The sequence below is a fragment of the Colossoma macropomum genome, unplaced genomic scaffold (genome assembly GCF_904425465.1).
Source record: "Colossoma macropomum unplaced genomic scaffold, Colossoma_macropomum, whole genome shotgun sequence".
Lineage (NCBI taxonomy): Eukaryota > Metazoa > Chordata > Actinopteri > Characiformes > Serrasalmidae > Colossoma > Colossoma macropomum.
The window spans coordinates 22,141,378-22,153,441 of record NW_023494785.1 but is presented as its reverse complement, the minus strand read 5'-3'; the positions used below and the strand labels follow the sequence as shown (position 1 = coordinate 22,153,441).

The window sequence follows — 12,064 nt, the reverse complement described above, 5'->3', positions numbered from 1 at the left end:
GTAGTATTCTGTATTACATTTAATTGATCAGTGATGTTACAGGATTTATTGCTTTAAGTAAGGGCAAGATGGAATAGAGCAACAGGTTTTTATTAAGAATGTGTTATGAATGTTATAAAAGTCCTCACATCCCTTTGTAGTAAACTATTTTTAGCTGTAAGAAGTTGGGAAAAGTTATATTTCTTACAGTTCAGTTCATATCAGACAAAGCAACTTTACAGTAGTCAAGGTGCAGACCACCACTGAACAAACGGAGGACAACAGAGGCAGGAATTACTCTCTACGAGTGTGAAGAAGAAATAATAGGCGATTAATCCTCTGAACTGCAAAGGGTTGTAGAAATGCAAATAATCCTCTAAATTTTCCTCACTGTATTTAGAAAAGGCTGTGATGGAGTATGTAAACATTGTTAAAGTTTCAAAACATATAATTCACTCATATAATTTATATGTAGAAATTAAGTTGCAAAAACAGCCCATTTTAAAGTTACTTTTTTTGTCCAAAAACATGCATTTACATTTCCTTATCTTTCTCTCAATCTCTCTCTGACTTTGACCATAGCTTCCTATATAGACAGAAATGTTTATACGATATGTCTACGTCACTGGGTCAGTGTATAAAATGCGTGTAATATGTTTAACATTACATTTAAATCTATGTAATATGTATTATATGGCTTTTTTTTTAAATGACCTCGATTGTTTAAACTAATTGTTCATGTTAGATACACTACTGCAAATCAGTGTATATTCTTTGTGTTAAAAAGCTTTTTATTATTATGCTCTAGGAATTCTTATAAAAATTCTGTAATATTTTAGGGGGCGTTCATACAGACATCCAAGAATGCAGAAACTTTTTCATGCAACTGTAAAAACACTAAACACAGCTATGCGGTTTTGGACGCAGCCTCGGTCTCGTCTCGGTCCCAGAGTAATGTGGACCTGTTGTCGAGACCAGCCGAGCCCGATGTCTCCGTCTGAGGTACCTGGAAACTCGAGGCTAAGGTCGGCTTTTTATTCACCGGCTTAACACTGAGAATTGCATATGTAACTAGAAAAGTGCATTTCCTAAAGGAAACGTGGAATGGTTGCGCCGTTACTATGGAATTCTATAGGAGGAATGACGAATGAAAAAAGTACTCATAGAGGAGTGTAGGTCAGTATGGCTGTGGATTAGAGCTTGGAGACCTGATCTGAAAGAGTACAAGTACTTTGGTGGCTGTTGAGAACAGGGTTTTGTTGTGAAAGAAAATAAATGGGACTCTATGGGAGGAACGAGGGATGAAAAAACGACAAATAGATGAGTGCGGGTCAGAGTGGCTGTGGATTAGAGCTTGGGAATGTGCCCATGCATTTTGGTGTCTGTTGCACAATGGAAAAAACAGGGCTATGGTTTGGCCGAAAATAAATGGGATTCTAAGGGAGGAACGAGGGATGAAAAAACGACAAATAGATGAGTGCGGGTCAGGACTGCTGTGGATTAGAGCTTGGGGACCTGCCTGAATGAGTACATGCATTTTGGTGACTGTCAGGCAAAGAAGTAATAGAGTTTGAGTGGTGGCGAAAATTAATGGGAATATATGGGAGGACGAGAGATGACAAAACGACAAATAGAGGAGTGCGGGTCAGGACGGCTGTGGATTAGAGCTTGGGGACCTGCCCTGAATGAGTACATGCATTTTGGTGACTGTCGTGCAAAGAAGTAATAGAGTTTGAGTGGTGGCAAAAATGAATGAGACTCTATGGGAGGAACGAGGGACGAAAAAACGACAAATAGAGGAGTGCGGGTCAGTATGGCTATGGATTCGAGCTTGGGGACCTGCCCTGAGTGAGTACATGCATTTTGGTGGCTGTCGGGTAAAGAAGCAATAGAGTTTGAGTGGTGACCAAAATGAATGAGACTCTATGGGAGGAACGAGGGATGAAAAAGTGACAAATAGAGGAGTGCGGGTCAGTATGACCTTGGATTGGAGCTTGGGGACCTGCCCTGAGTGAGTACATGCATTTTGGTGACTGTCGGGCAAAGAAGTAATAGAGTTTGAGTGGTGGCAAAAATGAATGGGACTCAATGAGAGGAACGAGGGATGAAAAAACGACACAAAGAGGAGTGTGGGTCAGTATGGCAGTGGATTAGTTCTTTTGCTAGCTAAGTGCAATTCCACCTTAAAAACAATTCCACCTTAAAAACAATTCCACCTTAAAAAAAATCATTATTGTGCTGACACTGCTGAGCATTAGGCTGTGAGCATGTGAGACATTGGGCTCCGTGCGCGAGTTTGTATGGGTGTGTGAGTTAAGGGCCCATTGTGACATCACGTGTGGCATGCTGCCAACAGTCCGCTCAATGTAAGTCTATGAGAGAAACGAAGGATGGAATAAAACGACAAACGGATGAGTGCGGGTCAGAACAACAGTGAATTCATGCTTGGGGGCCTGCCCTGAGATAGTGTATGAAAAACGGTCTCGTTCGGGCAAGCAGAAGTACCTTAGATTGGCATGCAAATGTTCACCCCATTCATTCTCTATGGGAAAAAATTCCGCAAAATTCCATTGCTATACGGAATCCGTGCATCCGATCAAAAAGCTGTATACAAGCACGCATCACACAATCAGGCCGGACAATCTGGAGTTGGAACGGTGTTCACATCTCGAAAACTGCGGGACGAGTTACGCGGCAAAGAAACGGCAGAAAAATAAGAATAAAAGAGAAGAATAATATAAATTGGGTAACAATATAGATGTGCCTTGCTAAAGTGAAGTTGTGCTTATTTGCTATTTACTTAGCATCCAATTATCAAAAGTCTTTAAATGCTGAATTATGAGAGATTTTGCACTATTGTTTTTATACATAGCTGGTAGTAATTACATTGTCTGCTTGATAACTCTGAATATCTCGTGGTTTTAATGTTTCAAGCCTACCTTACTGTACCAGTGTATTTAGTGTGGACAACACTAAATGCAAAGGCTTCTGCTCTCATTTTCTGTGTAATTACCTTGAGATTGTCAAAACTGACACTTCACATACCAGCTATATCTATAGAGTGTGGATAAAATCTGACAGATTTAAGACACAGTAAATCAAAATCCTGAAGAAGAAATAATTTTACTGTAGCAGTCAGTATGAACTGTTCTGTGAGACTAATGTTGTGGTCATCCTACAGTAAGGCTTGTTGATCTTTCTGCTTATTTTCTCTGGTTTTATCTCTTCATTATAGTATGCCGGGTTGTAAGTACAGTAATGTGGAAAAAATAATTATATCACTAAAAACAAATTGTAAAATTCAACAACAGATTGTCAGCAACTGTTGACAAACAGTGAAACAAAACATTTTATGTGCTGGTGGCTCAGTCGGAGAAATGTCAGCTGAATTTATGAAAATACTCATTAATGAATACATGACTGAGGAATTAAATTTGAGAGGTGTAACACTGTAAAAATAAACTGAAAATGATTTTTATTGTGACAAAACACTATTATGACAGAGAAAAATAAAAAATAAAATTACTTCTAAAACTAAACAGGGAACTGGAACATTGAGATTAACGTTTTTGTTTCAAATAAATGTGTATCGTTTCAAACACACAGTACCCATGTCGTTTACTCATATTCACATAATTAAAAAGGCATAAAAATAATGATGTTTCATAGTTATATCAAATGTCTTAAAAATAAAATAATTTCTCACAATTTAAAACTATTAGACAGAAAGAACACGTGTGATTTTCCTACCTTGTCTTGGTGAATGAATCCTGAAATATTTTCAACAAGAATGGGGGCCAAAAGAGACCCCTTTGTTAGGACTGTATAGTCATACATATTGTGGTTAGAGGGTTAAAGTGGAAAGAGTGTTAAAGAGAAATGTCTTCTTTTTCATGATTTTGATAGTAGGTTAAATTATGTATTACATGTTTCTCAGGTAAGATTACTGAAAAACTTTGACCGTCAAGGATGACGGAAAACAGCCTAAAGTACAATGTGCCCAATCTTGGCAGTCTTTCGTGTGTAATTCACAGTGTCAAATGAAAAAAAAGGCCACAGTAAAATGTCTTCTTCTTCATATTTTTGATATTTTGATCTTATTCAGAATTTTTTAAAAATTGGTTAAACTAAGAGTTGCACTGGTTTACACATATGGCTGTTATATTATATTTTTGACCCTGACTGTCAGAACTTTTAGACATTTTGAGAAGGAGGAGAAAATGCCCTAATTGAGCTGAAAGTGCAGTTTGCCCACACTCTGTAGTCTCAAACGCAACTGTTACAGGGTCATAATGAAAAAAATCTAGCGTAAAATTTCTTCTTATGCAGGAGTTTATTAGTTTGTTGTATTGTATCTTAAACTTCACTGACAGATTTTTAAGACATTTTGACAATCAGGAGATAATACCTATAGTCGACCCAGGAGGATAAGCACCTTAGACGATCAGTAAGTGAGTGAGTGAGTGAGTGAGTGAGTGAGATAATACCCTAGGAATAAAGCTGAAAGTGTAATTTAATGAAATATTCTATTTTCTCAACATGCTATTTTCACAGGGTCATCATAAAAAAAAATTCTACAGTAAACATACTGATAGTTTGTTATATTGTGTTTTAAACCTCACTGTTAGATTTTTAAGATGTTTCAGGAAATAATCAGGAAATAATGCCCTAGAAACGAAAACAAAAGTGTAATTCGTTCAAGCTTTCTATCCTCTCATATGTTCACAATAAAAATGTGCATTAATAAAAAAAAGTGAGCAAAGATTTTTCTTCTTCAGAATTTTGATATACTGTCCTTTTGTATATTGACACTCCTTGTCAGATTTTAAGAGTTTGAGAATCAGCAGATAATGCTCTGGGAATTAAGTCAACAATGTAATTTGCTCAGATATTGTATCTTTTAACATGTAATGTATACATGGTCATGATAAAAAAAGTTAAAAAAAAAAAGATAAAAAAGATTAAAAAAAACATTTTAGGAATGAGGAATGAATGCCCAAAGTATTAAGTTGGAAGTGTATTTGCCCACACATTCTATCATCTCACATACTATATACACAGGGTCACAGTAAAAAAATCTACTGCCAAAAAAATCTACTCTTCTTCAGCATTCTGATAGTTTGTTATATATTGTCTTAAATGTCCCTGTCAGATTTTTTAGATGTGTTGACAATCAGGAGATAATGCCTTATGGTTTAAGCAGAACATTCTAAAGCCCACATTCTATTGTCTCAGATGTCATGTTCACAAGGTCACAATAAAAAAAGTTAAATTTAAGACTTTTGATAGTGCAGTGTATTTTATCTTAAATGTGATTGTCAGATTTTTTTTGACATTTTGATTATCAGGAGATAATGCCTTAGGAACTAAACCAAAAGTGTAATTTGTCCACACTCTATAGTCTTAGAAGCTATGTTCACAAGGTCTTAATAAAAAAAACCCCACAGTAAAACTTCTTCTTCCTTAGGATTCTGATTCTCAGATTTCTTTCTGAGAAAAACAGAAAGACATTTTGAGAATCAGGAGAAAATGCCCTATAGGACAAGTTTTCCACACTCATCATCTCACATGCTATGTTCACAGGGTCACAATTTCAAAATCTCTTCTTCAGGAGTCTCATAGCCAACTGTCAAATGTTTGAGTCATTTTTAGAATTAGAAGAAAACGCTATAGAAATTAAGCTATAATTATACTGAAAGTTATTTCATTTGTCAATTATACTAAAAATCTATAGAAAAATTCTTGTTCTTCAGGATTTTGATATTTTGTTTCATTGTATTTTGAACCTGACTGTCAGATTTATTTTAAACATTTTGACAACCAAGAGATAATGCCCTAGGAATTAAATGTAGTTTGCCCAAATAATCTCATAATCTCATTTTCTCACATGCTATGTTCACATTATAAATAAATCTACAGCACACCTTTTTCTTTAGGATTCTGATAGTTTGTTATATTGTGTCTTAAACCTAACTGTCAGATTTTCGTGACATTTTGTGGAATAAAGCAAAAAATGCAATTCACACACTATAGTGTTATATGCCATGTTTACAATATTCATATATTTGATCCTGGCTTTTAAGAGAGAGAGAGAGAGAGAGAGAGAGAGAGAGAGAGAGAGAGAGAGAGAGAGAGAGAGGGAGCGAGAGAGATACAATTTAGACTGAGACCTGATAAAATTTGATCTCAGTCATGTCTTGGTCACAGCCACTCCTGGTCTCGGTCTTGACTCGGACTGTGATCTAGTGGTCTTGACTACAACGCCACCAGTTAGCTTGCAATTGGCCGCTACTCGAGAATCAATAAGCCCACCTCTATTAGAGCATATTGTCGCAGTCCAAGTATTTGCATTTAAATAAAAATCTTTTAAAAATGTAGATACAGTTTTTCAGACAGCGACTATATGGATTTGCAACAAAAACACAGACTGGAAAATAAATCTATAAGAAATATTGACAACATAAAAACTTTCGCAAGGCACATAAGGGTTCAGAAACCTGTTGGATCCGCGGGCAGTTTTCCTGAATTCTGTCCATCGCTTTGTCCCATTAGAAGACTTTTATTCTGAAGCTGAGGTTAGACGTTGACCCGGGTGTGATATTAGCATCGTTTACTCACATTGGTGATGTAGTTTTTCGACAATTTTTAATTTTATTTTACTTTACTTGCGAAATATTTTGTACAATTCCTGCTCTTGTTTATCAGGATCAGTATTCATTCATTTTGTGATAGATAGCTAGCGTTTGTTTTGTAACACGTATTTCTTTAGTTTAAAGCGTTGACCATGTAGGTTAGATTAGATGTTCATCATGTGTTGTAACGTTACTCTGAGTTCATTAACTTACAGTTAGCTGGTTTGTTCGTTAGCAAAACAACTAAACGTCTGCCTTGCATGGTTTTCCTGTCATCCGGGTTAAAACAGACTTGTGTTTTAAAATGCGTGGGGTGTATGTAAGTGTGTGTTAATGTACCTGCGATGCCCATTAATTTCTAAAATGTATATAGCCTTTATTTTGTAGTGTAGTTTATTTGTGTAGCGACGAACTTCTGTGACCATGTCTTCTGAACCTGAACAGTCATCCCTGCGTTTTGGGCAGGTTGTTATTGGGCCACCTGGTTCAGGTAAAACCACCTACTGCCGTGCAATGCAAGAGTTCTTGAGCCACTTGGGCCGCAAAGTGGTTGTTATAAACCTGGACCCTGCAAACGAGGGACTGCCATATACATGTGCTGTGGACATATCAGAGCTGGTCACCCTTGATGATGTAATGGAGGGTCTGAAACTAGGCCCTAACGGTGGTCTTATTTACTGTATGGAATACTTGGAGGCCAATTTGGACTGGCTGGAGGGTAAGCTGAAGAAGCACCATAATTACTACTTCCTTTTCGACTGTCCTGGCCAAGTGGAGCTTTACACTCATCATAGCTCAGTCAGAAATATGTTTGCCCAGCTGTCCAAGTGGAACTTCAGGGTGAGTAACAAAAGACAGGTCGTTGAAGCTGCTCTGGTGAATCTCCTAATTGGATTTGGTTGCATTGATATCCTTTATCAATAACCCTTATAAATGTTTCTAGTTGACTGCAGTGCATTTGGTGGACTCCCATTACTGTGCTGATCCAGCCAAGTTTATTTCTGTGCTCTGCACCTCCCTATCCACCATGCTCCAGGTGGAACTACCTCATGTCAACGTTCTCTCTAAGATGGACCTTATTGAGCAGTATGGCAAGCTGGGTAAGTAGACAGCTGATATAATATCCTGTGATATTGTTTAATGCATGCCACAACAGATCTGGTCTATATCGATATATTGTATTACTGTATGAGAAGCCTCTTCCCCTGTTTTCTGAGCTAGAACCATCAAATTTGTTTTTCATGCCTTGTCATACTTCATAGCTTTCAACCTTGATTTCTACACGGAGGTTATGGACTTGTCATACCTGGTGGAACATCTGGCTGCGGACCCGTTCTTCAAGAAATTCCATCGTCTGAATGAGAAGTTGGCTGAGGTGATTCAGGACTACAGCCTGGTGTCTTTTGTACCTCTGAATGTGCAGGCAAGTGCTGTTTCTCTTCCACTGTAACAACAGCCACAGTTACTTAGGACCAACAGACAAATTAAATCATAACCCTTTATGACTTTTTTTCAACAGGATAAGGAGAGCATGATGCAAGTCCTGCGTGCAGTTGACAAGGCCAATGGCTACTGTTTTGGTGACTTGGAGGAAAGGAATCTCCAGGCCATGATGTCTGCTGCTGTGGGTGCAGATTTTCAGTTCACCTCGTATCCTTAGCTGATGTTTTTCTCATATTCTTGTTTCCTTGAGTTCTTTTTTCTTGACTGAATGAACTTTAAATAATTGACTTACATGCACCTTTGTGGGTGGAGACATTAACGGAAACAAAGCAGATTCCATAGAATAGCTAATACATGTTTACATCTTCCTTAACATTTTATTCCAGAACTCTCGGAGTGCAAGAGAAATATGTAGAACCCAACAAAAAGACTTTGGAAGAAGAGGTTATGGACTTGTAACTGTCTTTACTAATAAAAGCCTAATCTTACTGCTTGGTATTGACCAATCTGATTTTCTTAAACAGACAAACCTTTCAGTGTTTTAAGGAAAGGTAAATTTCAACAGGTAAACAATGGAAGCCAAAGAACACACTGTCAGCAGCTACCATAGTTCTTTTTAGTCTGATGACTTGTATTTTACAGGATATATTTCAGTTATACAAGTTAGATTTTTTTCAATAAAATAAATGTGTATTCTCATTTAATATCTAGTCTGCCCAGACTTATTGTATTTCTTGCATTTCAAAGTCAGAGTCTTTTTTGTCATATGCACAGTATTCCAAGGACATCCGTACATTGGAATGCTTGTGATGAGGCTCAGGTGATAATTACTGTCTACGGCTGTACAATACAAAACATACAGAAAAGAAGACAATATACAGAGAATGATATATACAGAAATATTCTAAAGAATTCTATACATCTGTAGATAAATAAGAAATATTGCAGTTTCAGTATGAATATTATGTAGTATGAAAAAATGTTCACATGTGTAGGGACAAATGTATAGGACTGGAAGTAACATTATTATTATTATTCTAGTGCATAGAGAGAACTACAACCAAATAGCAGTGGTGTAGTATATAATTATTGCTATATATTTTACAGTTTGTTCACTGTAATGCTATAAGGTAGTTGTTCCTACCCTAGAATACATACAATGCACCTAAATATAGATGTTAACTGACTGACTATTTTTAAACATGATTCTAAATTAAATGTAAAATTTCATATACTTGTTTTCTAAAAAAAAATCTATCATTTGAAAAGAATTATCAGTATTTACAAGTAGTATTGTAGTGTTAATTTTGTCTTCACTGTGATTTGCATATCGTTGCTGTCCAAAGAAAAACAAGTATCTCCAAAATAGTAACTTGACAGGAGAGGTCAAAAACGTTCTTTACTTCCAATGTAGGTTAATGGAAAAAGATTTTATTCTAAGCAATTTTGGAGCATTTCTATTGGTTCAATCATCATGAAATGTTCACACAATGTAAAGGACAGCTGCTGAGCTCAAATGATGCAGAAAAGTAAAAATCGCAAAAAATGGAGATACGTTTTTCATTGGACGGTGACGATATATTTAAAAGGAACCCTGACTGTTAAGATATGTAAGCTTTAATAAGCTGTACATATCCAGTACTGTTGAAATATGTTGTATAAACTAAACAAAATACTTAGCAAAACACTAGAGTGTTACATCACCCAAGAGAACTTTTTTGATTGTCTTATTGGACTGACTCCATTGCAACCATATAACATTATCGCAGTGTGGTAATGTCGACCTATTAGTAAATTGATTTTGTGTTTTACACAGAATATTTACATTTGGTTTACACGTCATATTTCTATAAGTCTTAACAGTATAATAGTAAACAATAATATTTCTATAGTTCGTAGTCAGACATTTTAACACTACATATACACTGACTGGCTACTTCCTTAAGCACTTCCACAGAGCAGATATTATTTGGGTGGTGGATCATTTTCAGCACTGCAGTAACACTGATGTGGTGGTGGTGTGTTAGTGTGTGTTGCGCTGGTACCTCAGGGTCACTGCTGGACTGAGAATAGTCCACCTACCAAAAATTAATTAAAAACTCCAGCAACACTGCTGTGTCTGATCCACTTGTGCCAGCACAACACACACTAATACGCCACCACCACGTCAGCATCACTGTAGTGCTGAGAATGATCCACCACCCAAATAATACCTGCTTTGTGGGTCCTAACCATTGAAGAAAAGGCTAAAGGGGGCGAACAAAGTATGAACAGCAACAGATGGACTACAGTCTGTAATTGTAGAACTACAAAGTGCTCCTATGTGGTTAGTGGAGCTGATAAAATGCACAATGTAGAAACAAAGAGGTGGTTTTAATGAAGCGGCCGGATGGTGTATAAAAGAGTTTACTGACTGTGCTTTGGAAAACATTAGAATCGACTCCTTGTTTGGTGTTCATTTCATAAAGTGACTTAATGAGTCACATTTCCATTCAGATGTTATCTATACAGTTACTGAAGACCAATTACAGTTCATGATTTTAAAAAGACGTATGGCATAGGATGACACTGTGGTAAAAATGGTAAATTTACACATCACATAGTGTGCACATAGTGTGAAATTACACTTAAATTTAATGTAGAAATTTTAGGAGTAGGTCTAAAATCCTGTTGTTCAACCATGTTTTGAAGAAGGTTACTTTAAACCGTTGTGTTTGACCTTTTAAAGGTTTGCCACCAGAGAGCGCTGTCACACAGAATACATGTGCAACGACTAGTTTAGCAGGATGTAAAGGTCTGCGTTGATTTTTCAGGTAGCTCCACAGACAAGCTATGATTTCTATGAGCAGAATATGAACGGCGTTTGACCGTCTTCTAAAGGGCCTCCCTTAATGTACTCATTGTGTGTGGCTGGGACATCAGAGCAGATGGTTAGTGTTGCAGTCGGTGGTAGACTGTAAATTATTATTTTTTACGCAAGGTTTTCCTCGCATGTAACTTACAAATTGTATCCACATCATTTCTTGTACTTAAGTTTTTGTCGCACACTTGTTTCAAAGCAGATATACTGCAGTTGATCCTCCTTCCCCATCATGTGCAGCGTGGACCTTGTAAAGGCCCCATCACCAGCGGAGTAACACAGGAATGCATTGTACATGCGAGGGAGAGATGACAACTATGTTACATAGTGCCTCTTGATTTCAGAACTTGTCTTTTCGTGCCTTCTTTTCTGTGTAAAGATTATGTTTTTGGGGCTTTTCCCGCCAAGTCTAGGTACTCTGTACAACCTGTGTCACATCACAGCCTATTAAAGGTTTTGCGCTAATAATCACCTTAACGCATACTTGTGTGATCCGCGGAAGTAGACGTGGGTCTAAAGAGCAGTGCTTCGCCTCTTAGCGCACTCTGTGTAGCTGAGCGTTTCTAAAACACGGAGTGGAACAGCAGGCACACACGGGACCAACTCAAATGAAGCAGGAACTGCATGGTTTATTCGAAGATATTAAAGTTTTTGTTAAAAAAAAACTAAATCATTTTATTGAAAAGTTTTGTGATGAATGATGCATTGACCGTATTTATTTATTTATTTATTTATTTTATTATTTATTTATTTTTTTTTAAAAGAGCCAGCAGAAACAATGTGGCCAAATGTGCTGCACACATTTCCTTTCAGAAATGCAGTTTGTAAGGACTAAATGCACTAGGAGACTGGAAAGAAAACTGTAACATATATGGAATAATTTTTCTCATTGCTTTGGGTATCTGTGCTGATTTATAGCTGTGGTGAGGTGTAACAGAGCCCATGTAGGCCTCTGTGCTGGCATACAATACGTAAGTACTCTGTTGTAAGAATCACTGATTTACACAAGTAGGAACAGTCAAAAGTATGATAACACCATTTACTTTAGATAAATAAGTAAAATTGTTATTGGTCAGCTTTGGTCAGCCCAAATATTTCTTGGACATTACTTTTTCTTGTGTACATATGGTGGGTTTTGTGTACTTCTTTC

At 36.9% G+C, this 12,064-nt stretch overlaps 1 protein-coding gene across 2 annotated transcripts; it reads left to right on the top strand.

Moving 5' to 3' along the window:
- Nucleotides 1–6,572: 6,572 nt before the first annotated feature.
- On the top strand, nt 6,573–8,758 carry gpn2 (GPN-loop GTPase 2). Of its 2 annotated transcripts, none has more exons than XM_036579262.1 (5): nt 6,573–7,451; nt 7,648–7,711; nt 7,874–8,034; nt 8,131–8,261; nt 8,441–8,758. In XM_036579262.1, the coding sequence occupies exons 1-5, from the start codon at nt 7,035–7,037 to the stop codon at nt 8,511–8,513; spliced, it is 846 nt and encodes a 281-aa protein (XP_036435155.1). In that variant the 5' UTR covers nt 6,573–7,034; the 3' UTR covers nt 8,514–8,758. The 2 variants fall into 2 exon arrangements, with proteins under 2 accessions (XP_036435155.1, XP_036435148.1); XM_036579255.1 differs by having other exon boundaries at nt 7,555–7,711; nt 8,441–8,542.
- Nucleotides 8,759–12,064: the final 3,306 nt, after the last annotated feature.